This window comes from Scardinius erythrophthalmus, assembly GCF_964197995.2.
Source record: "Scardinius erythrophthalmus genome assembly, chromosome: 8".
In the NCBI taxonomy this organism is placed as follows: domain Eukaryota; kingdom Metazoa; phylum Chordata; class Actinopteri; order Cypriniformes; family Leuciscidae; genus Scardinius; species Scardinius erythrophthalmus.
In genome coordinates, this window is record NC_138228.1 from 22,317,177 (window position 1) to 22,343,851 (window position 26,675).

Below are 26,675 nucleotides of genomic sequence, written 5' to 3' on the forward strand. Positions count from 1 at the left end.
TGATTTTTTATTCCTCTTTTTAGTCAACTTTAGTATGGGTGTCTAAACTGATGCATAGCACTGTATATATATATATATATATATATATATATATAATACGCATACACATATACACACAAATTAAAAACGTTATAGACGTTTTTATTTTTTTATTCGATTAGATTTTTTTTTTTTTTTTTTTTTTGATTTCCTGACAGCTGAGTTTTCACATAGCTATGCTAGTTCCATGTCTCTCTTTTGGTCTCTTTCTATTAGTATAATAGTATAATAATTTGCATACAAATCAATATTTCATGTCCAATTATTAATTTATTTAGCAAACAGGCCTGTAATAAGTAGGATAATGTGCTGTCATCAGGGCCGTCGCTAGTGGGGTGAAAGGTGGTGACAATTATAGGGGCCTACGCTGCCCAGGGGGCCCCACAAAATCCAGCAGTTATACTATATAGGCCCCTGTTGAATAAATAATTCTAATATTTATATTAGTTTTATACCTGAGATTTAAATGAAAACTACAAAAACATAGCCTGGGTTTCCCCCAGCGCGATTTTATTCACACTGCTAGGCAGCCTGGACACCATGGACCAGATTTTCCCCTCAAAAAGGGAACCAATCACAGAACGGGGAGGGAGCAGCAAGACGATGACGACGTCTATGCGACACACCGAAGCAGGTTGTTTATATCTATGGATCCAACATGGCATCAGACGCGAAGTTACCTTTCGTTGCAGCCTTAGATAGTGTTCTAAGTAGTTTAGAACGCTAGTTTATTTCGTCTTCTTCCTCGTCGAATTTCTGTCGCTCTACATACGTCATCTGGTATAATTGAAACGATTGGCTATGAGCTACGTACAAGTGCATTTGATAGACATTCGTAGCGCCCAATAAACGGCTCTGGGCATTCGTAAACCACGCCTCAAATACGAGAAAATGAACATGTGGTTCCCAGACCACGTCTCAATGAGACTAGGTCTGACGTTAGCCAGGCTAACAAAAACATGCAATCTCATTAAAAATTTTTTCCAAATATCTGCTTCTCTTATCTCCTTAAAAATGGTTTAGTCCGATCTAAAGTATTTATTAATTATTCAGTCAGTGACAAACATCAGAAGGACCCAATAAAATTGTAAGTCCCACCCCAGTTTGTGAACAGAACCAATCAGAGTTGAGGCGGCAGTGCCTGAAGTTAACGATGAAGTTGGTGGAAGAGCAACTGACTGAAACATTTCAGGGGGAAAAAAAACATAAATCAGTGTACCAGAAACGCCATGAAAAGAAGGAGAGGGAGGCCAGGAGAGTTGTTGTATCCCAGTCGATCAAAACGTTCTTAAAGACAGGTTGTATTGTTATTTCGCTGGGAATAAGAAAACCACCGTCTTCAGCCTGTCGGTACTGTCACTCTTCATTATCGTTGCGCACCACGATCCACCGAATGATTAGGTGGTCAAAATTCCTGTCTTTTTACACTATTGTAAATAGAGTTTAAAAAATGTACACGAGTCACGACGCATCGCATTATGCTCCTGACCTGCCGGCTGATGATGTATTTTATTACATCAATAAAACACGAATAGCCTACAACACACTGCACTTGGATGAATACATTTATTCAATTTATTTAATAATATTACCAGTTCCATATTATCTTTATTAAAAAATAAGACTATAAATGATTTTATTTTTTTATTCTAATTTCTAAATGTTTACTTTTTGATTTATGAACTATAACACACTGATGGGGAAAAAAAACATTATTTTGCTGTTACTGTTTTATTATTATTTAACAATTTCTTGCTTTTTGTTAGTTTTATTAGTTGTAATTTTTATACAAACATTGAACTTTTTAAAATAAAGTTTTTACAACAACATCACCATCTTCTGTTATATGTGGGCCTCCATGCTTATCTATTTACAGTATATGATATTGGTGGAGGGTGGTGGGGGCCCACATCAATATTTTTTCAGGGGCCCCTGAATCCTCTAGCTATGGCCCTGGCTGTCACTAAGTCATTATTGCTGTCAATGTCCCGTCACCCTGTCAAGGTTTATTTTTTTTACGTTTATAACCAGCTGACTGCACATTATATGACATATAAAGTATGTGTGGTGTATTTGTTTTTGACAAATTCCAACATGCTTTTATTTCTTGCTTGAGTCATTCATACATTTTTTTGTGCATCTAAGTTGTATTTTTTACTATATTTTATATGCATTATTATTATTTAGCATGTAATTTTGGCTGAAATTATTCCCAGTCATTTTTTTTTTATGAGCGGCCCAAGAGATGCATGACTTTCTAAGAACCTGTATCTTATTAAAAACCCCATGCTACAGACGTGCTCAGATCGCCCTCTACTGGTAAGAACGGGATGCTGCTGCAGCCATCCAGTGTGTCTTTCCTGCCCCACTCTGTCACTTCAGGCCCCTCTTGGCCAAAGATTTGTCGTTCTTCATCCAAAACATCCATTCATCAACGGTTGCCGGGTTACACGTGGAACTGAAGATGTTCCTGTCTTTCCCTTATGTGGCCTGAATTTAAGACTCAGAGACGTCGTAAAACTCTGATCAGCCCTCGGCCTTCTTCCTTTCTGTCTTTTCCAAGCCTCTGTTACCTCACTGCCTGTAAATCTGTCTTTTCCCAAAGGTTTAGAGGCCTTTTCATCCCCCCACTCTCTCTCATTCTTCTGCTAGGTCAACTCGCTTTGACTGGAAACGATCGTTTGCTTCTCACTCCACAGCATGTGTCTGACTGAAGTCTGATCTCAGTGTCCTATTAGAGCTGAGCATCCCTCTTCTTATACGGGACCAATTTGAGGGGACAAACTCACAAACTAGGGCGGCCTGATTTGGCAAACGTTATATCACACTTTTTGACAAATATTTAACAAAAGACTATTAGAACAAAGCATTTGAATAGAACTATAAAGTGATGGCTGTTGGTGATTTCCAGCTAAACGCAAGCAACGGAGACCATTGGCAATGTCATAAAGTTGAGCAGAGCTAATATATTGGTTAACGTTTGACACACATTGTTTGGAACACAGGTACTTTGATTAAAATAAAATAAACATAATATTCGGTTTTGTTTACCTGTAAAAATTCTAATTTTATATTTTTATAAATATAATTCTTAAAGAAAATAAGAATTTACATAAGAAGCAAAATTGTGTATAAATACATAAAAATTATATATTTATTTATTTATTAGAATATTTAAATAGATTATTAAACAGAATATTTTTGAAATAAGTTTATATTTCTTACTGCAATAAAATAAAAATATAAACAGCATAAATTATTTACTACTAATTACTTTTATACTATTTTATGTTATGATTGTAAGGCCCTCCAGTTAACCTTTGTCTGATATTTCTCTCAGCGTCGCCTTCTAATCTCCAGTTTAATAATTGCACAAAATCATATCACGATTTTGATTATAAATGTAATAAGTTGTGCAGCTCTGTCACAAACCCTGAAGTGTTACATTTTCATTCTTTCTGTCTTTTAAAATGCTGCTGTTTTTCCTCACCATTCCTCTCTCTCTCTTTTTGAAGTGTTTGTTTTTTATTGTTATATCTCTGAAGATAACATGTGACCTTCACTCCACAGGAAGTATAGTCAGCGTGGGTGACCCGAAGAAGAAGTACACGCGATTTGAGAAGATTGGCCAGGGGTGAGTTTTATGATGGATATCTTATCATTTATGCCCAATCCCACAATCTTCAAACACTCATCCAAATCTTCACTTCCTTCCCTCATCAGGGCGTCTGGAACAGTCTACACAGCCATAGACATCGCCACGGGACAAGAGGTGAGACTTTTGAGGTGCCAGCCAGAAATGCGTTTCTCCACTGATGCCACATACGTCATCTAGACGTGTGTTTTCTTCAAGAAGAGTGTTTGCTCATCTGCAATATGCCATTATCAGAGGCGGACAGAGTACACAGCTTCATTACTTGAGTAAAAGTACAGATACCCCTTGCTAAATTTTACTCAAGTACAAGTAAAAGTACTACAGTCAGATGTCTACTTAAGTAAAAGTACTGAAGTACTTGTTTTTAAAAGTACTTGAGTATCAAGAGTACATTTTCTAAATATTGCATTACTACTGCCACAGTGCTTACATTGGTAAACACAGCAAACACTTGAAGCGAAAACTATCATTAACTTGTTCAGAAAATTGAAATAGTCTGGCGAGCTGGGGCCACGGGTTGGCACATTCCCGGGATGGACCTGCTGTGTCTTCATCCATTGTTTCGTCCATTGTTTCGTCTCTTATCTAAATCTGACCATGGAGTTGACTTTGGTGGAAAGCTGAAGGTGATTGCTGATAGGCTGTCCCGATCAGTGGTGCCTGCACAATCCAAATTTTTTTTTTTTTAGAAGAAGAAGTAACGGGTACTCACGGTTATGGATAGAAATGTAGCGGAGTAAAGAGTACAATATTTACCTCTCAAATGTACAGTACTTGAGTAAAGTCAGGAGTACTCCCCAAAAATGATACTTGAGTAAAGTACAGATCCCTCAAAATTGTACTTAAAGGTGGTATCAGTGATTTCAGGCCCAAAAATATTTTTATCACATTCATCTAATCTTTCCTAACGATCCGCTAGCTGCCCGCCCCATAAGCATGCCGTCAAAAAAACGCGTCTCTGTAGGCAGCCTAGGCTCTGAGATCTGCACACAAAAACAAATGGTTTATCCAAACACTCAAAACCAAAACAAATAGTGTTCCAACCAATCACCGACAGAGGGAGGTGATTGGTTGGAACACTCACAACACCCTCCCTCTGTCGGTGATTGGTTGGAACACTATTTGTTTTGGTTTTGAGTGTTTGGCTAAACCATTTGTTTTTGTGTGCAGATCTCAGAGCCTAGGCTGCCTACAGAGACGCGTTTTTTTGACGGCATGCTTATGGGGCGGGCAGCTAGCAGATTGTTAGGAAAAAAAATATATATATTTTTGGGCCTGAAATCACTGATACCACCTTTAAGTACTGTACTCAAGTAAATGTACTCCGTTACTGTCCAGCTCTGGCCATTATAACATTTCCTGATTTAGGTTAAAACAACATTCAACACATGCATGACGTAGTGCAGACGTTAAATTATGTTATTCCAACAAATATAATGCTTAAAGGAATAGTTTTCTTCTGCTGAACAAGATATTTTGCAAGAAGATATTTTGAAGAATGTCGGTAACTAAACAGTTGATGGACCCCATTGACTTCCATAGTATTTTTTTCCTACTATGGAAGTCAATGAGGTCCATCAACTGTCTGGTTACCAACATTCTTCAAAATATATTTTTTTGTGTTCAGCAGAAGAAAGAAATTCATGCAGGTTTGAAACAACTTGAGGGTGAGTAAATGATGACCGAATTTTCATCTTTAAGTGAGCTATTCCTTTAAAATGGAACTCGCTAGGTTACTACTTACCAAACACCACTTTTAAGGCAAGCATCACTATTATTATTGCTTATAGGGTTAATGATTTTGTGTCTATTTGGAGAACTCCAATCATGGAGTTGGAGATATCGACAGGCTTTTCAGTGTCCACATGCTCTTTCGGTTAATAGAGGGCACCTATCGTCATCATTAATGCGATTCCGACAGAGACTTCGACATTTTCGGCTGATCGATAACAATGAATCAGGGGATACGGCATGTGTTATTGATCTGACGACATTCCTCTGAGCTGAGCGAGCGCTGTAATCTTACCTACACACAAAGAGAACTCATCTCAAAGCTAACTCTCACTCATGTTAATGGAGAGATGCTCAGAGACGGGCCTAATGGAGCCAAAGACTCGGATTAATCTTCAAGCGTGTCTAAAAGCTTTCATTCTGATGTTTGGTCTTTCAGGTGGCCATCAAACAGATGAACCTACAGCAGCAGCCCAAGAAAGAGCTGATCATCAACGAGATCTTAGTCATGAGGGAAAACAAGAACCCCAACATCGTCAATTACCTGGACAGGTAAAATCATTTTCCTAATCAATAATTGATCTGGTTTTCCTGTTAAAATACCCTTTTTTATAGCGCTTATACTTTAGAAGCAAAATTATGTCAAAGGTTTTTTTTTTCTTCTCACAGAATTTATAAAAGAATTCTGTTTATTTTTATTTTTTAACTGTTTTATTTTATTTTAAGTTGTATTTCTTTTTTTTACTATATACGTTTATTTTTTCTTAAATTCTGTTATTTTCTTTTAATTTTCAAGTGATCTTATTTTTTGTTTATTTTTTGTCTTTTTATTTTTTGTTGTATTTTTCTTTTATTTTTTGTTATATTTTCTTTAAAAAAAAAATTTTTTATTTTTCTTTCTGCTTTTTGTACCTGCACTTTTTTTTTCAGATTACGCTCAAGAAAAGAAAAAAAAGAACTAAACAATTTAAAATATTTTTTCTTTAAAAACAAGTATTGTTATCTCAAAAAAATCCAAAGCTTTGTCCAAAGCCTTTCTCTGTGTCCAAGGTGAATTTCTTCATGTCTGCACTAATAAAAGCAGACACATCCAATAATTCTGTTGTCACGGCGATGCCGCTGCATCACTCAGCGATGTGGCGTCTGTTGACGATGCTGTCTTGTTGGCATAGTTACCTGGTGGGGGATGAGCTCTGGGTGGTGATGGAGTATCTGGCTGGAGGTTCCCTGACAGACGTGGTGACGGAAACCTGTATGGATGAAGCGCAGATCGCCGCTGTCTGTCGGGAAGTGAGTGTGTAATTATTCAACTCTCTCAAAAAAAAAATATATATCTGTCTAGATATCTATGGCAGAATCTTAAGTGAAATGGAACTGCATTGGCAGCAATAGTGTTCCTTAGAAAAAACGCACAGAGAATCAGCTAATTCCAATAGAGTTCAATGTTAGCTAAGCTAACAACAAAATATTTTAATTATCATAAACATAGACAGTGCACCCAAATTATTAAAGTTTGTGTATACTGTATACACACACACACACACACACACACACACACACACATATACATATATATATATATATATATATATATATATATATATATATATATATATATATATATTATTTATTTTTTTATATATATTTAAACACATATATTAATATATTATATAAACAAAAACTTTTATGTTAGATGCGATTAATCGCCAATCGACAGCACTAATACAAATATTAGATGAAAAACTTCAGCTTAAACTTATTTCAGTTAGTTGCCAATGCAATATTTCTTAGGCCTTGTTTCACAGACAGGGCTTAGATTAAGGCAGGATTAGGCCTTAGTTCAATTAGGGCGTATAAGTAGCTTTTATAAACCTGCTTTAGAAAAAAACACATGGTGTGCATCTTGAGACAAAACAATGGGACTGACATATTTTAAAATATTCCAATGCAAGTTGCTTTCAGCTAAAACGTCTCAAACATGCATTTTAGTTTGGGACTAGACTCAAGCCTGTGAAACCAGGGGTAAAATTTGTAAAACTGAAATATAAAATGAAATACTGATAAAATCCCGTCAAAATGACTTAAACGTAAATTAAAATTAAAATAAAAACTATAAATATAAAATAAAAGCAAATTCAAAATATTACTAAAAACTATAATACTATATAAATAATACTAAAATAACACTGCACAGAGCTTGTTTGCAATGCATGCTGTCTATCTAGGCAGCTCACTAGTGTTTGAAACTGCTTTTAGGTTACATGTTTTAATGTGCTAACTGGGTTGTTCTTGTCCATGCAGTGTCTACAAGCCCTGGAGTTTCTTCACTCGAATCAGGTTATTCACAGAGACATCAAGAGTGACAACATTCTCTTGGGCATGGACGGATCTGTCAAACTCAGTGAGTGCACAACTCGTCTACAAATATTTGTCTTCTAATCTGTGTTTCAGTTTTTCTATCTAAAACATTTAAGGCCGTTCTGGATTGTAAATTGTATGCATATTAGTGACATATGCACCTGAACCTTGGCATTGAGTGTTGTTTAAATAAGGTCTTACTGATAATCATTACGTTTTTCACCGTTGGCTTTGATTATGATTTAAAGGGAGGCTGAATGTGATGTTTTCACCTGTGTAACTTTTGACCTGTAGAGGGAGCAAGAATCCATTTTATGACCATGCTTCACTATTCCTGCTGTATTTTTGAAATCACATGAAGTGACTGTATCACACCAGGCGGTCTAAACATCTGTCTGTCTGTGTCCCTCAGCTGATTTCGGCTTCTGCGCTCAGATCACTCCTGAACAGAGCAAACGAAGCACCATGGTGGGGACGCCCTACTGGATGGCACCGGAGGTGGTGACCCGTAAGGCCTACGGACCCAAAGTGGACATCTGGTCCCTGGGCATCATGGCTATAGAGATGATAGAGGGCGAACCGCCGTACCTCAACGAAAACCCTCTGAGGGTAAGATTAAAGACATCTAAACCTAACTCAATAATATGTGCATCTTATCAAGTCACTTCAGAAGTTTTTGCAAAGTTTTCCTGTGATAGTAGCAATATTCAAATTACATAGTTCTGCTGGGACACCTAAGACAAAATAATATTACCTTTTAAAGAGTGGAACAAAACACTATTTAAATGTATATACTATTTTAATAATATATCTGTTCCCTGGTGCTAAAATGTAGCAGTTTACATACAAAATGAAAAAATAAATAAAGCAAGAAATCAAATTACATAGATTTTAAGACGCATAATTACAAAAAAAAAAAAGTTTAAATAAGTAGATGCAATTGAAAAACCCATTCTGTTCAATACTAATAAAGATGCAAAATCTAGAAACATAATCGTAAAATCTGTCAATGCTAAATGTTTATATATTTATTAATATCGTCTTTATTGCCTTTTAAAGAGTGGAACAAAACTCTATCTAAATCTATATAATAATTTTAATAATATATCTGTTCCAGAGTGCTAAAATTTAGCAGCTTACATACAAAATGAAAAAAATTTAATTGGACTAGAGGAATGTGAAGCTGTAGCATAAGACCAACTGCACATATGGACCTAATGCTGTTCACTTGTGATCCCAAGTTGATGATGAAATCCAACCTTTGTTTCAAATCACTGAATTATTTCAATGATAGCCTCATGTGCACCAGTGAAATCAGAGATGCTTCCCTGATGTCAACAGCATCAGAAAGAATGATGGAAAATTATTTCATTTGGACAGAAAGCAAGTTAATATCGACTTCCATCAGCTCTAAACACTTTTATCTTCAATGACATTGCAAAAACTGTTTGAGGCAAACAAAAATGAAGTAGTAGTGACTAGTGAGAAGTAGTTGTGAACTTGAGGCAACAATAGGGCAAATATTGGACTGTTTGTAGATTCTTGGAAACCTCTGGATTGGTTATTCCTCAAGTTTAATTTAGACAAGAACATTTCAAATAGCCTTTTAAAGGGATAGTTTACTTTGAAATTAAATTTTGGTATGTTTTAGCTTACCTCAAGGGCATCCAAGATGTAGGTGTCTTTGTTTCCGCAGTAGTTTCAATTTAGATATTTTTAAGTCAAACCGTTCTTGTCTGTCAGTCATATAATGCAGGTCTATGGTCACTGTCTCAAAGAGCATGCACAGAGAAGTCCAAATTAAACAATTCCCCATCGTAAGTACACATTGATGGCCTAAGACACGAAACGAGCGGTTTGTGTGAGAAAACGAACAGTATTTATATCGTTTTTACCTCTACACAACCACGTCCAAGTGATCTGAGGGCGCGCGTGCTTCCTGGTGTGTGACGTGTCCGCGCGTTCTGGCTTAGTCTGCACAAGCGCCGGAAAGTGTACAAGAGCTAAAAATGATATAAATACTGTTTGTTTTCTCACACAAACCGCTCGTTTCGTGTCTTAGGCCATCAATGTGTTCTTACGATGGGGAAATGTTTAATTTGGACTCTGTGCTTGCTCTTTGAGACAGTGACCATTGACCTGCATTATATGACTGACAGACAAGAACGGTTTGACCTAAAAATATCAAAATTGAAACTACTGCGGAAACAAAGACACCTACATCTTGGATGCCCTTGAGGTAAGCTAAAACATGCCAAAATTTAATTTCAAAGTGAACTATCCCTTTAAATGAAAGCAACTGGTGCTGTAGTTAATGTTCATGGTTTTTGTGTGACTTTTAACCCCTGCTGTTGTCCAGGCTCTGTACCTCATCGCCACCAATGGAACTCCAGAACTGCAGAACCCAGAGAAACTCTCCTCCGTGTTTCGCGACTTCTTAAACCGCTGTCTGGAAATGGATGTGGAGAAGAGAGACTCGGCCAAGGAGCTCTTACAGGTGTGTGTGTTTGTGTGTGTTAGAGTTATTTATGGATTGTCAATATTACAAAAACAATGTTACCTTCCAGTATCAATCTTTAATGCTTGACCTTTATAGATCAGTGAATAGTGGCTTAAAATACAGCTGTATCAGTTCATTAAGTAAAAAATAAACCAATTTATAAATCAGTCATGCAAATTATTTTATTTTTTTTAAAGATTTAAAAGTGCATTTCAAATCATTTGTTTGGCTATTATAAATGATTATATTTGTCAATTTAGAAAGTCATTTAGTTTTTTATTTATTTTATTAATTGTATTTAGTTACTGATTAACTGATAAAACATTTATTTAATAAACTGATCTTTAGATTTTTTTTTTAAGTATAATTTGTTGTTCTTCATACATTACGTGTGTTTCAAAACCTAGTGAGCCGCCTACCTAGAGAGCATTTTTGACCCATTTAATGTGTAGCAATAATTTCTATAATATTTAAAAGAATTAAAAGGCTGCTTATGTACTGTGTATATTCTCTCAAATGATTTTAGATTTTCTGGTAATCTCATTCAGTCTGGTCTCCATAAAAGCATCTCTCCCTCCTGCTCTTATGTCACTCCCACACTCACATCTGATTTAGAAAAATCACGTCTGTTGGTTGGAATAAAAGTGCTGCCAGAACTTTCTAGAGAAAGTATGAGAGCATCAGTAGTGATGTTGTGTAACACATTATATGACTCAATTGTGCATTAAATAAGGCGGATGAAGAAACTTGTGTAAAGAATGTGAAAAGCTGCTGGAAATCTCAGTTATTAGAGTGAGTGGGAGCAGAAAATAGAAAGGATTTTTCACAATAAGAACTGAAATCCACAGATCACACTCTAGCCGCCACAGGTTTAAAACGTTTAAACACTTTTTGAAATACGTGTGATGTATGGACAATAAAAGAAACTTAATAAATATTACATTTTTACAATTAATACATAATAGAACCCTTAACATGTTGTCAATATGCATTAGGCTACTGTTCAAAAGTTTGGGGTCAGTAAGATCCAAAAGTGACAGTAAAGACTTTTATAATGTTACTTTATTTGAGCTTCCTGTTCATAAAAGTCAAATCTTGAACTAAAAATTCTACAAAAATATGAACCAGCACAACTGTCTTCAACATTGATATATATAAGAAATGTTTCTTGAGCAGCAAATCAGCATATTAGAATGATTTCTGAAGGATCATGTGACACTGAAGACTGAAGTAATGATGCTGAAAATTCAGCTTTGCAAATGAAATTTTAAAATATATTCAAATAGAAAGCAGTTTTTTTAAATTGTAGTAATAATATTTCAAAATATTGCTGATTTTATTGTATTTTTGATCCAATAAACGCAGTCTCGATGAGCCTAATAAGAGACGTCTCTGTCTTCTCCCTGCAGCACCAGTTCCTGAAAGTGGCCAAGCCTCTGTCCAGCCTCACTCCACTGATCATAGCGGCTAAAGAGGCGGCCAAGAACAACCGCTAGCCCCCCTCCCGGGACGACCCCCGGCCCCACCTGTCCTTCGCCCCGTCCCGTCAGCCCTCTCTCTCTCTCTCTCTCTCTCGCCCCGGTCAGGAGCTCTCATGCCGAGGGTTCATCCGTCCCTCGTCCTCTAGCGCTGCTGTGATGGGGTCCGAGGGGGTGTCTGCAGTCACCGCTGCGGTCACCGAAAAAGGCTCTAAATGATGACATCACTGAAAAATAAAGGGTCACGGTGCGTCAGGCCCAAAGCATTATGGGGGATTTGCCCCCGTGTTTCACCGGCTGACTTTCTCTGGGTCTCACTGTCAGTTTTTCTATTGCTCTTTTGTTTGATTTTGTGTTTAATGCCTGTCAAATCATGGGAACATGATTCATGTTTTCATGTCGGTTATTTGTTTGTTCATTTTACAATGTTTTTTTTTTTAAGTGTATGTGTGAGAGTGCGTATGTGCGTTTGTCGGCTCATAGATTAGCTGAGATCGCGACTTGATGCGTGGCACGACTGTAGCGCGATCTCATCGACAGAAAGATCTCGTCCGATACACATTTTTTGATATTGAAACTTAATGATCTGTAACAGACTATTGATTTGAGGTACTATGAAGGATGCCTGTGCATGAAGAGACTGCATTTCAGATGCAGTTTTGAAACGACCACCTGAGGTCCGTTCTGTCCCATTAACTCTCCACATGTCGGAAAATGAAAAAAACCTCAGTGCATTCTGTGCATTAAGATGGTTTGTTGCCACAAACATTAATGAAATTGAAATGTTCTGATGCTGCGTTCATGTACCCTTTGGCCTTAAACGAATAGTACGAATATGGCACAACCCACGAAGATGCAATCTGTTGCCAGTTCAATGGACTGATGGGATTTGTTTATGAAGAAAATCTTTCCTGTAAGCAATCAGTATCTCTGCGAGCCATAAACTGTTTATAAGGCCTTTTGACGAATCGAAATTCTTAATGAAATGGGACGAATAAACTTCAGAATTAATCACAGTGTCCGGGTGTTTTTTTGGTGTTGTAACTGCTGTTGCTGTCTGTGTTCAGAATGGCGCACTGCATGTGCTGTATCCCACAATGCAATGCTCTCGACTGCAAGTCATGTTTAATAACTTTTAAATCTTTTCATCAAAAAGATTCATTTAGTGTGTAAATTCCAAAAAGTTCAAATATAAGAGTAAAAAAGTGATTCAATTCACTATTAATTAAAAATGTAAGCGTTTTCACACACATCTTTATTAAAATATAAATAAGTAAATCACTTTTAAATACATAATAAATAATATTTATCATAATTATAATTGGATGAGATTGTAGAGAGATTATAATTGGATGATAGTCTGGACATAATGAGGATTTTCTTTAAAATATATAAAAAATTATAGGTAAAAGTTAAAAGATTTTCAGATGATAACTGATCTGTACTGTGTGCATAATGCACAATAATTATGGTAACACTTTATTTTACAGTGTCCTTGTTACACGTTACATGTAGTTACTGTGGTAATAATAACTATAAATTATACATAATTACATGCAACTAGCCCTAAATCAAACCAAAATCCTAACCCAAACCCTAAAAAGAAAGTACATGTATAGTTTATTATTACTCAGTACTTAAATGCATACTTGAACATGAATACCCTAAAATAAAGTGTAACTTTATTTATAAGTACGGTGCATACAGTACTGCAAAGTAAGCAATGCATTAGTTTCCTACTCTGAACACAGTCACTGTTTACTTAACTGAATGGCTTTAAGTATGTTTCTGTACTCTGCTTATTATTCACAAAGATGTGTTTAACCCATAAAACGTAGGGTCAAATAGGTTTTAAGGTTTTAATTTTCATTTCAGTGCACTCTCAGGATTACTGCACTTCCGTTACGCTTCTGAGATGATTAGCTGGAAATCACCAGAGACCCACTCACTGTTATAAAACACTGCAAAACCATAATGTGAATTGGTTATAGTGTTTGAACAAAATGTTCTGTCTACTGTCTGCTTTTTGTGAGAATAGCTGGACTGTGAAAGGAATCGTTCACCCAAGAATTGTCTTTAACCTCACTCTCATGTTGTTCCAAACCCATGTTTTATTTTGTCAAACACAAAAAGAGATGTTGAAGTAGGAGTATTTTTCTATGCAACAATGGTGATTTACACTGTGAAACTCCAAAAAGATACGACATCATCAACCTGAACTACTTTTGTTAAAGCCTTCCAACAAGTTTGGAACATCAGAAAGACGAGTGAATGATGACCGAGTTTTCTTTTTTTTTCTGAGCATTCCTTTCAATATATGCATTTTAGTTGTATTTGAGGCAATACGGCTTAATAAAATCATCATCTCTGTCTAGAATTACACTTTTGAAGCATGATCACTAGAGAAAAGCCCTTTATAGGAGAATTTTCTTTTTATAGCCTCTCTGAGAGGGAGTTTTTGTGAATTGTTGCAATGAAATGGCATTCAATAATCCTGATCTGAAAAACAACAACATTGCAAGACACAAAACGCACCACATGCTAATCTCTGACCTCCCCCAACAACCAATGAAAGATTTGTGTATTTTTATAAACAATCTTATGAATGCTCTTGGACGTATAAGCTGCTTTCTTGGGTCTGTGAAATGGATTTTGGGATGTGGACTGGACCAGAATGGCTGAATGGCTCATTCTTGCTTATGCAACGCAGGATTTTGGTTGCTTGTTTGGCATTACTGCTTACTTTTTGGGGGTTATTTTACAGATGATAAGGCAATTTACAGTCCATTTGCTCCATGGTCAGAGCTCACTGTAAAAAAAAAAACATTTTGACGTTGAAAATAAATATAATTGGAGCGCATTTTACAAGAAAAAACTATTTTAGTCTTTCTACTTTTTAATAAGTTTAACTGGCTGATTCTTTGTAATGATTTGTTAAATTTACAAGCAATTTCTGAGTGAAAATTTCACACACACAAACAAAAATGCAGCTATTTTTTGCAGTGCAGTGTGGGATTTAGGGCTATTCACACAAATGCGAATTAAAGCCACAGTGCATGGTCAAAATAACACATTTCAGTGTAAAATCATACAAGGTGTTCTGTGTTTCACAGTGGCCATATATATGACTTTCAGCACTGTGAAAAAATTGCCTAAATAGGTTAGGTTACACATAATTGCCATGAGTTTTTTGCCCAAACCTCAAACGCCTGTTTAAATGATTAAAACTAGAATTATTTCCTAACATTAAGATTAGTTTTACCATATAAACTACATGCACTCACTCCGCTCACCTCCATTCACCAGATTTAAGTGTTTTTGAACGTTGCATGGTTGTTGGTGCCAGGGCTGGTCTGGGTATTTCAGAAACTGATTATACTGGGATTTTCATGCACAATCATCTCCCGGGTTTACAGAGAATTGTCTAAAGAAGAGAAAATATCCAGTGAGTGGCAGTTCTGTGGGTGAAAATGCTTTGTTGATGATAAAGGTCAGAGGAGAATGGCCAGACTGGTTCGGCTGATAGAAAGGCAACAGTAACTCAAATAAACACTCGTTACAACCGAGGTTTGCAGAAGAGCATCTCTAAATGCACAACATGTCCAACCTTGAAGCAAACAGACTACAGCAGCAGAAGAACACACCGGTGACACTGAGGCTACAGTTCACATGGGCTCACCAAAATTTAACAATAGAAGATTGGGAAAATGGTGCCTGGTCTGATGATGGTAGGGTCAGAATTTGGCATAAACAACATGAAAGCATGGATCTATCCTGCCAATATCAACAGTTCAGGCTGGTGTTGGTGTAATGGTGTGGATGATATTTTCTTGGCTCACTTTAGTACCAAATGAGCATTTAAACACCACAGCATACCTGAGTATTGTTCTACCACTCATCTTCTGATGACTACTTCCAGCAGAATAACACTACATGTCACAAAGCTCAAATCATCTCAAACTGGTTTCTCGAACATGACAATGCCTATACTCAAATGGCCTCCACAGTCACCAGATCTCAATCCAATAGAGCACCTTTGGGATGTGGTGGAAAGAGAGAGTCGGATGTGCAGCCGACAAATCTGCAGCAACTGTGTGATGCTATCATGTCAATATGGACCAAAATCTCTGAGGAACTTCCAGGACACATAATGTTGTATAGAAGAATTAAGGCAAAATGGGGTCCAACCCGGTACTAGCAAGGTGTACCTAATAAAGTGGCCGGTGAGTGTATATACGTAATTTTCTATGTATATAGGCCTATAGTAGGCTATGTGTCTGTGTTGCTTCTGTTCCCTTCGCGCATCCAGTGTGAATCGGGTGTAACTGTGTTCCTCTGCAGCACTGCAGATCGTCTAGAGGGAATGAGGCTCAGCAAGGTTTTTTATTATCTGTCAAGTAGAAACACAGCAGTGCCCCTCCTCACGTGCTTTATGTAAAGGAGTGACTGTAACACCCCCTTGTCGATTCTCTCTCCTTCCTCTTGGTGCAATCATTTCCGAGGTACTGCTGAGGTGGCATTTAATGGGTTGGAAATCTGCCAGTGCCACACACAACACTGGAAAGACAAAGGATTCCAGTTAATTCTAGTGACGGTGTGAGGAAATGATATAGTGTAACTTACTTGGTGGGTGGGGGGGGGGGTGCTTAGTCAATACAATAATATAGAAGCTGTAAAACATTTTATTGTGTGTGCGTTGTTGGAAATCTTTGCACGTAATCTCATTGCATTGCATCAAATGTTTCTGCCAAACGAGAGGTGACATAATAACTAAAATTATTATATCCATCTATTCACGGGTTCACACGTACTGTGCATGAAATCTATAGAAAAAGTGAAATGATAAAGGTCTAGCGGTTTAATCAAAGTTCAAATTACAGTAATTCAAAATCAATGTGAGTGGTGTTCAATATGTATGTTTGGCAGCTGTTTTCTTGTAAGTAGGCAACTTGTAAAACTGAAATGGCACCATAGAGCCTTTTTAGCTAAAATGCGGCTAGAATCATGTATTATTGTTATACACTGTTTATTTACAGAACACACAGACTTCTCATAAACCCACACAGTTTCCAGTGCAGAGATACTGTAAACATTTAGGTTGGGTAAGCATTTAAAGTACTGGATGGAAATATACTGCATGACCAGTACTGTATATATTCCTAGAAATGAATAATGAAGAAGAGAAAGGCAAACACACCATTGAATTTAATGGATTAAACTAACCAATGGTAATTCATACTTGCTTTCTGCATTAACCAACAAGAGCCTCTAAAGTTGCCTTTCAAAACATGAACCATCTGGGATTTTGGGAGTTGAGCTCATACAGTAAATAATTATTTGTTTCTAACAGTCAATAAAAAGCCTCCCCATTTATAACCATTACAAAGACTGTAAAAATGCTACAGTGAAAAACTGATAATTGGTTAACAGAAAGTTTCCTTACTTTATACGGTAAACAACTGTGATAGATCTAACGGTATTTAATGTAATTTTACTGTAAAATACTGTTAAATTTACAGTTCTTGGAAGTGAAAAAGAACAAGTCACTGTATAATTTATAGTGAAAAACCGTAAATTGACATTCCCACAATTCCCTGTGTAACACTTCACATTTGATGAATTTTTGTTGAAATTACTATGTTTCTTCATAGTTTTCTTATTTTTTTCTAATCAGTTATGACATTAGGGTTTTCTGTTACATTTAATGTTGTTAAATTAATGTTTATTGCATTTTTTAAATTTCATGATGGTGTTTAGTGTTTGTATGAATGACACTGTGCAGCTTTTATATATTAGTATTAACTTTCATGTGAAAGTTTGCTTGTGATGAGCTTTAATTCATCATGTGATTTTCATCACCACTGTGATTGGTGGTTGTCAGTGTATTACTATGGTACAAAACAGATATTAATACTTCAACAAGTCAGTAAATTAACATTATATCAGATAATTAAATACGGTTTATTACTGTAAATTGAAGTAAAGTCTGTAAAATCTAAAATGTTGCTACCGTATTTTTACGGTAAATTTCTGGCAACCACAGCTGCCAGTTTTTTACTGTAATTTTTTTACAGTGCAATTTAGGACAACCAATTACCAAGCAATGCTTCATTTTGTTCAGTCTTTGGTGTAAAAAGGTTGCATTAGTAAATAAAGAAAAGTCACTTAAGCAAAACATGGTCAGGTCATGGTCAAGTGTCTAAATAATTTTTGGTCCCAAATCTTAATCAGTTTTACTGGCAATCCACTGTATGAAGAATTTTTGGGTATAATATGTCACAGTTTACTTTATTTTGCTATCCTCACTTACATAAATGAACTACAGTGTCCTGCACCCACTAGTAAAAAAAAAATCAAAAATGATATCTGGTGTCTGAATCATTTTTGATTTGACTACATTCCCGTCAGAATGCAGAGGTAATTACAACCAAAATCTTATTTTTTTTCTTGCCAGCTCTCATTGTGCACCATGAGAGCTGAATTACATAAGAGTGAAGGATACCCTTGAGCTCGGTGGAGTCCCTGCATCAGCAGCGCTGCAGTCAGGCAGTCGACACACTGCGGTAATGTGAAACCTTCAGCTCCACGCGTCAGTGTAACAGCGCTGCGTGTGTCTTCAGCGTGTTGTGGTGCTGATGCTGAACACATGCACAGATGCGCTCACTGCAGCAGAGACACACTGCAACATCAGGTGAGCCTTTCATACCGTTCTACTCTGAGACTGCTGGATAAAACTGTGTATGAATGTTGCATATGCAATGTTTGCTAGCGCTTTGCATTACAGCTTCCATGTATTATTATGATTAGGAATAGCTCCACAAAATGTTGCTTAAATGAATTATATGTTATTTAATTATAGGTGTTTATTAGTTTGCAGTCATTTAGGATTGTTTATCAGGGTTGTTATGCAATATTTGAATATGCAATGATGGTCACACTTTATTGTTTATTTAATGTTTGCGTAGAGGTATTGTTATTGCCATTGTAATTAATAGCATCCTGTATGAACACTGTTAAAAGTTGTTGTTATTTTTATGAATTATGCAATGATTTTAAGTTTAGAAATCTATCATTTATCATTGTTGATTATGCAAGTTTATAAATGAATATGTGATGAATGCTTTAATATTCACTGTTCAGCAGTTTCTCAAGCTTGGTTTTTATGAGGGTACAGTATGAGTCAGGTGAAGGGCATCTTTCTTTTCTCCAACTTTACTCTGTGAGTTGAGCTCCATCCGTCATGTCAGGAGCTAATGAGCGTAGGAGGGTTTTCATAAAGAAGGAATACGCCTGTTCGCTCTGCTTATTACTTCTCAAGGTTTCTCCACTGTCAGGGGAGAAGGAATTGAGCCTTTGAGCTCACAGTGACGTGCGCAGCTGTTCATCTCTCACCCTCCACACTCACATGAAGGATGCTCACTGTGTGCTGTGTGATTGGGTTATACGTGTCTATGATTCAGATTTTCTAGATAGAAACATTTTCTTGGAGCAACACAAATGTATTCATTTATTTGTTTGTTTTTATGTTTATTCCATCCATCCATCCATCCATCCATCCATCCATCCATCCATCCATCCATCCATCTATCTATCTATCTATCTATCTATCTATCTATCTATCTATCTATCTATCTATCTATCTATCTATCTATCTATCTATCTATCTATCTATCCATAAATCATCCATAAATCCATCCATCCATCCATCCATCCATCCATCCATCCATCCATCCATCCATCTATCTATCTATCTATCTATCTATCTATCTATCTATCTATCTATCTATCTATCTATCTATCTATCTATCTATCTATCTATCTATCTATCTATCTATCTATCTATCTATCTATCTATCTATCCATAAATCATCCATAAATCCATCCATCCATCCATCCATCCATCCATCCATCCATCCATCCAATCCATCCATCCATCCATCCATCCATCCATCCATCCATCCATCCATCCATCCATCCATCCATCCATCTATCTATCTATCTATCTATCTATCTATCTATCTATCTATCTATCTATCTATCTATCTATCTATCTATCTATCTATCTATCTATCCATCCATCCATCCATCCATCCATCCATCCATCCATCTATACCATCCATCCATCCATCCATCCATCTATACCATCCATCCATCCATCCATCCATCCATCCATCCATCCATCCATCTATCTATCTATCTATCTATCTATCTATCTATCTATCTATCTATCTATCTATCTATCTATCTATCTATCTATCTATCTATCTATCTATCTATCTATCTATCTATCTATCCATCCATCCATCCATCCATCCATCCATCCATCCATCTATACCATCCATCCATCCATCCATCTATACCATCCATCCAATCCATCCATCCATCCATCCATCCATCCATCCATCCATCCATCTATCTATCTATCTATCTATCTATCTATCTATCTATCTATCTATCTATCTATCTATCTATCTATCTATCTATCTATCTATCTATCTATCTATCCATCCATCCATCCATCCATCCATCCATCCATCCATCCATCCATCCATCCATCCATCTATACCATCCATCCAATCCATCCATCCATCTATACCATCCATCCAATCCATCCATCCATCCATCCATCCATCCATCCATCCATCCATCCATCCATCCATCTATCTATCTATCTATCTATCTATCTATCTATCTATCTATCTATCTATCTATCTATCTATCTATCTATCTATCTATCTATCTATCTATCTATCTATCTATCTATCTATCTATCTATCGATCTATCTATCTATCTATCTATCTATCTATCTATCTATCTATCTATCTATCTATCTATCTATCTATCCATCCATAAATCCATCCATCCATTCATCCATCCATCCATCCATCCATCCATCCATCCATCCATCCATCCATCCATCCATCCATCCATCCATCCATCCATCCATCTATCTCTCTCTAGTTTTATATATATACAGAGGTAAGAAGACGTACATATGCACATGCGTGTCTCTGATTCATTTGGCTGCAGTGAGGTGTTTTCCCTCCCATTCAGTCCATACATCGACCTGCAGGGGAACACCTGAATGATGTAATGTGTGCAGTTGCTTGTCATTTCACAGATGGTCTCTGTCACGAGTGTCTTGTACTGCATTCATAGCAGGGGCCGCCCCAGCGGAGCCACACCGGGTTAAGTGTTGGGCTCAAGGGCACTGTGGTGATACGGCAGGACTGTGATCTATCTCTCCTGTTTCCAGGCAGCGCTGTGTGGGACCACAGAGCTTTATAGCTCCATGGCTTCGCCACTATGTTACCATGCAATTAAGTGAGCTCCTACCCTACAATCTAGATCAATTGCCATCTCTGTAGCTGTCATATGTGACCCTGGATCACAAAACCAGTCATAAGTAGCAGCACGGGTATATTTGTGGCAATAGCACACTATACATATTATGGGTCAAAGTTATCGATTTTTCTTTTATGCCAAAAATCATTAGGATATTAAGTAAAGATCATGTTCCATGAAGATATTTAGTAAATGTCACATATGTGGACTATTGTATTCTGCCATACACATGCGTATCTGCGTATCTGTTCGCTATGGTGACAAAACAAGCAGTTTCAGTGAAAAAATAATGTATAGTCATTGTCGTTTCATTCTGGAATCTGAAATATAGTATAAAGCCAGAATTTATTATTGCCTGACTTCATATTATCCCATTGCACTGAATCAAGCTATATTTCACCATTTATTCCCCACCGTCCCCTCAATGCATCATGGATTTATGGGCATGAAGCACTATGGATACTTTATTAAATGGAAACTCAGGTCTGTATTCAAAGCCACTGAGATCATCAGAGGTGCATCTGTGAGATATGTCATATCAAATGATGGGGAACAGACAGATGAGGAACCTCCCGGTGAGCACAGTCCAGTCTTACATGCAGATTGGAGAGCAAATATGAGAGAAATTAAACTTCCTGCGTCACAGCTGAGTTTTGGCATAAAAACATTACAAATTCAAGCCACTGGATCTGAGACAGAAGTAGAGGTGAGGAGTTTTTCAGAGCCAAGGATTCACACAGGGTTTAAATCATATCTCTGGAACAATATTTATTCATCCTCTCACTACTGAGCCTATTATTCCAGAAAATATGATTAGCTTTCTTCACGACTGACCCACTGGAAAATGGATTGCTAATGTCCTGCTTAAAAGTACCAGCATGACCCATATACAGTACAACTGAGCCAGAATGTTACTCAATGACTGCAGTGTACAAGTTTACACGCAGTATAGTTTGAAGACTATTGTATTTTTATACCCTAAAAGTGTCATAAATTGAGTTTCCTGTCTCAGGGAGATCAGGCTACCACACACACACACACACATACACAGAGAGAGAGAGAGAGAGAGAGAGAGAGAGAGAGAGAGAGAGAGAGAGAGAGAGAGAGAGAGAGAGAGAGAGAGAGAGAGAGAGAGAGAGAGAGAGAGAGAGAGAGAGAGAGAGAGAGAGAGAGAGAGAGAGAGAGAGAGAGAGAGAGAGAGAGAGAGAGAGAGAGAGAGAGAGAGAGAGAGAGAGAGAGAGAGAGAGAGAGAGAGAGAGAGAGAGAGAGAGAGAGAGAGAGAGAGCTTAACTAAATAAGCTAAAAGCTGCAATGACTGTAATCTTGACTGTGTAATGAAATACTGAAGTGAGAACAGCAGTTTAGAGGCATATGATCAGTATCGTGAGATGTAATTTACACAGTCACCATCTGTTGCTCTGATCGCCACTGAAACGCTTCAGTCATTCTGCACAATAAATGAGTCTAATACAGTATGACAAGCTGAATGGGGCACTGAATACATGTTTATTTATATGTAATGTTATATATAAGGCAGACCGGGCTAGTTGTCACATAGGAAGGCTATCACAAGCTCTCATAATTATGAGATTTTCAGTCAAAAGTCCAGTTGCATAAATGCTTGGTTTATAGCTGTGGTTTTGTCTGTTGTTGTTGTTTTGTTTCAAACATTTGAAGTAGGGTTATTTTTGGTAAACTAAAATTACAATATGATTGCATACAGTAAGACAAGAGTCACTATATAATGATGGTGTGTTTTAACACAAATATTGAACTTTTTTGAGGTCAGGGTAAGCTGTCATTTGTAATTTGAATCAGTTGTGACTGCTTCTAAAAAATAAACCTACACTATATTGATAACTAAATATTCTCTTTATATAAAACTTCACAGACAAACAGTCACGATTTTAACCGATTTAATGACAAAAACAATATAGGTTTGCTGCCGTTTAGTCAAGTCAAGTCACCTATACAGTATTCGCGCTTTATACAATACAGAGTGTTTCAGCTGAAGTCAGTTCAGTGTTGATACTGTATACATTGTTGATATTTATATACCTAAATATAAATGTGAAATATAAACCCTCTTAGATAAACAAAAAATATGCCAAATAGAGAGAGAGAGAGAGAGAGAGAGAGAGAAGAGTCTGGGCGGAGTTTATTGAGAGTGTGTTGCTGTGTGTTAGTAACAGGTGTTCAGCAGCTGCTGTTCACACACACACACAGAGACGCTTCAACGGTCCCCTGATCGATTTGGAGCTGATATCATCTTTCGTTACTACGGCCGATGATCACTAATAACCGGAATAACCACTGAAAGATTGGTGAGTGAAACTACGTGTCTTTCAGTGATGATCAGTTACTTTGGCGACGCGGCGTCATCGATGAGCCTGTAACTGTTCGAACTCTTGATGTTGTGTGTCAGTCATCAACCATCAGGTGTTTTATTGTCAAAGAAAATGAATGACGGTGTCACTGAATAGACAGTTACAGTGTTCAGACGCTTCTGGAAATGCAGAGAAAACAAATGTGTATGTCTGTGTGTGTGTGTGTGTGTGTGTGTGTGTGTGTCTGTCTGTGTCTGTGTGTGTGTGTGTGTGTGTTCTGTTTAGTTTGTTATATAGCGTTTTTTGGAGCTATGCCTGGTAGAACTGTGACTTTTCAACTAACCTGCTGTAGGCTAGGCTACTATATGAATATGGTATTATTCAGTACCATGTGTAGGCTATATCCAAATACAGTTTTACTATTTGATACCACCCTACTATAGTTTTTATATTTTTAAAGAATAGAAAACGTTACTGTTTGAGCAGTCAAAATGGGATAAATCAATCCATGTTGGTGTTGTTTTAATTCAGAATGGTTTGGCGCCAGAGGTTTGACATACGGCTGGTAAGAGGATTGTCTGTATCTGTCCGAACAGGTCATTTCCGTCTTTATATAGATATAGTTAAGCGCTGGTGTGTGTGAGAGAGATCAGGTCAAAGTGTTAAAGGGATTTCTTTCTCTTTCTTTCTTTTTTTTTTTTATTAGTGCCATTTGCTAAGTCAAGCATGACTACTGCTCATATTGAGGGTTAGTGATTTGAATACACTCCTAACCCTCAGTATCATGTAACTGTAACTGAATCCGCATCACCACTGGCATGAATAACATCTCAAATCTTGCGACTTGCTGGGCCAGTAAGTAACCACCTAGCAACAACTCAAAAAAAAAAAAAAAAAAAAAAAACACCTAGCTACTAACTAGCAATTCCATAGAATCATCTAGAACAGTCTTCTATCTAGATGAGTTTAACTCGTACTAAAAAACACCCTGGCAAGTCCACCTCATAGACTGAAAAAATTATATGATCAAAAAGTTATGACAATATATGTTTTTACATTGCTCATCAAATAAGTTAGGCAATTTTCAACTTTTTTTTATAAGTTATTCAATATTCAACTAATTTAAGTCAGTTTAATGTAATTTAAGTTGAAATTACTTAAACATCCAAATTGATTGTACTTACAAATATAAGGCAGCAACCTTATTTTTGACACTGTATAAATCCCCAACAGAGCACTAGCAACACCAGATGGGTTTGATTCCCGAAGAATGCATGAGCTGATAAAATATATACCTTGAATGCAATGTGGACTGCTTTGGATGAAATAATAAACAAACCTACATTAGATAAATCATACAGTAATATTAGAAAACTAAAATCTTGCCAATAAAGCCTTTTGTTGAATTGAATTTGGAGGGAGAGACTTGCCCTGAGTGATTCAGGGCAAGAATGAACAATAGTCCTGCTGCCACTAATGGCACTCATTATTTGTGTGCATTGTTTATTTATGTCTAAACGAAGTGTTGTGCCTCGGCGAGCATGAAGCGCAGCCTCTCTCTGCTGCGTTGTGTTTTACACCGTTGAGACGGCGCGTGAGAATGCTTTTACTCTGATTAATTAGACGCATAACTCAATCTCCTTCAGTCATTCCATATTAAAGACTTGTGTGGCCTCATGCACAGAAAAAAAACAGTACCATTTTACAATCCAAATGCCTTCAGACTCTTGTTAATATGCGTTTACTGGTGGAGATGGGACTGAGAGCTGTTTCAGTCATTTGACTGTTGGCCTGAGGATTGTTTAAAGTTGTGATGTCAGCAATACATTTTACTGTGTAATTTCAGCTAAAGTTACTTAGCATGCTAGATACTAGGCGAGGAAAATGTTTTACTGCTGAGGTTTACTGTGCCATAATTGCATAATTCTTGGTCAAAGGGCATGACAAAGATGTTGTAATATTTACATTCCATTTCATTGTCAAATTAACACTTTCAAAAGGAATTCAGGGAGCTGTTTATGGTTTCAGTTTTTTTTAGTAGCATCTAAATCTCACTATGAGGAAGTTGGCTTTATGTGGGACGGATATTCAGAAATGAGCACCGTAGCGCTGTGTATTCTGGGTCGCAGTTAAGATGGCATGATCTTCCATTAGCTAATGAGAAGACAGGAGCTGCTGATCTAAACATTGTAGTTTAACCTCATGACAATCTGTAAGTCTTCGTGTTCAAGGCTGCGCCCATGAAGTTCAGATAACAAACTTGTTATCAGTGTCTCCTCTGTGTCGAGGGTTTTAGTTTATAATGCATAAATGCATATTACATTAAAATTATATTTAAAATATATATTTTATGAAGTTATACGATACGTACCGGTCAAAAGTTTGGAAACATTACCATTTTTATTGTTTTTGAAAGAAGTCTCTTTACTCATCAAGCCTGCATTTAATTGATCAAAAATGCTGAAAAAAACGGTAATATTGTGAAATATTATTACAATGTAAAATAATGGTTTTCTATTTGAATATACTTTACAATATAATTTATTTCTGTGATGCAAAGCTGAATTTTCATCAGCCATTACTCCAGTTCAGTCTTCAGTGTCACATTATCCTTCAGAAATCATTCTAATATGTAAAATATAATAACAATATATAATATTGATATATAATATTTTGTATTTGTATTATTAAAGGGTTAATAATACATATAATAATATATATTAGAAATTATTACTATTTATATTGATAAATGAAAGTGACAGCAAAGATATTTATAATGTTACTAATGTTTTCTGAACTTTCCATTCATAATAGAAAAATGTATCATGGTTTGATTGGTTTCCACAAAAATATGAAGCAGCACAACTGTTTTTGACATTGATAATAATAAGAAATATTTCTTGGGCAGCAAATCAGTATATTTGAATGATTTCTGAAATCATATGACACTGAAGACTGGAGTAATGATGCTGAAAATTCAGATTTGACATCACAGAAAAAAAAAGAACAAAAAAACACAAAAAACGGTAAGTTCAATTGTGATAATATTTCACAATATTACTGTATTAATTTTGTATTTTTTCTTAATCTATTTTTATATAACGTTAAATAAAATTAGAAAATAGAATAAAACTGACAAAGTATATAAAATATTCTTAGAATATTTGTAAAAACCTGAGTCATTTATTTATTCTTGCAGCCTGTAGTGCTTTTAAAGGGCTGCCGTTCACAGGCTATACTG

At 36.5% G+C, this 26,675-nt stretch overlaps 2 protein-coding genes across 4 annotated transcripts in view; both read left to right on the forward strand.

Annotated features, from left to right (window-relative positions):
* The window catches only part of pak1 (p21 protein (Cdc42/Rac)-activated kinase 1), a 63,982-nt gene extending 51,209 nt beyond the window's left edge, over window positions 1–12,773 (forward strand). The window contains exons 8-15 of the mRNA XM_081372260.1: window positions 3,610–3,673; window positions 3,763–3,811; window positions 5,865–5,977; window positions 6,598–6,715; window positions 7,727–7,826; window positions 8,196–8,392; window positions 10,143–10,280; window positions 11,693–12,773. Coding sequence (XP_081228386.1) covers window positions 3,610–3,673; window positions 3,763–3,811; window positions 5,865–5,977; window positions 6,598–6,715; window positions 7,727–7,826; window positions 8,196–8,392; window positions 10,143–10,280; window positions 11,693–11,779 — 866 coding nt within the window. The 3' untranslated portion in view covers window positions 11,780–12,773. The remainder of the gene's footprint in view (window positions 1–3,609; window positions 3,674–3,762; window positions 3,812–5,864; window positions 5,978–6,597; window positions 6,716–7,726; window positions 7,827–8,195; window positions 8,393–10,142; window positions 10,281–11,692) is intronic.
* Window positions 12,774–23,276: 10,503 nt separating this feature from the next.
* Window positions 23,277–26,675, forward strand: part of gdpd4a (glycerophosphodiester phosphodiesterase domain containing 4a) — a 30,509-nt gene continuing 27,110 nt past the window's right edge. For 2 of the 3 annotated variants that reach the window (XR_014030672.1, XM_081373230.1), the window contains exon 1: window positions 23,295–23,431. The gene's annotated coding sequence lies outside the window, so the exon portion shown is untranslated. Of the gene's footprint in view, window positions 23,432–26,675 lie in introns of all 3 variants that reach the window. The other variant, XM_081373229.1, reaches the window with a different exon arrangement.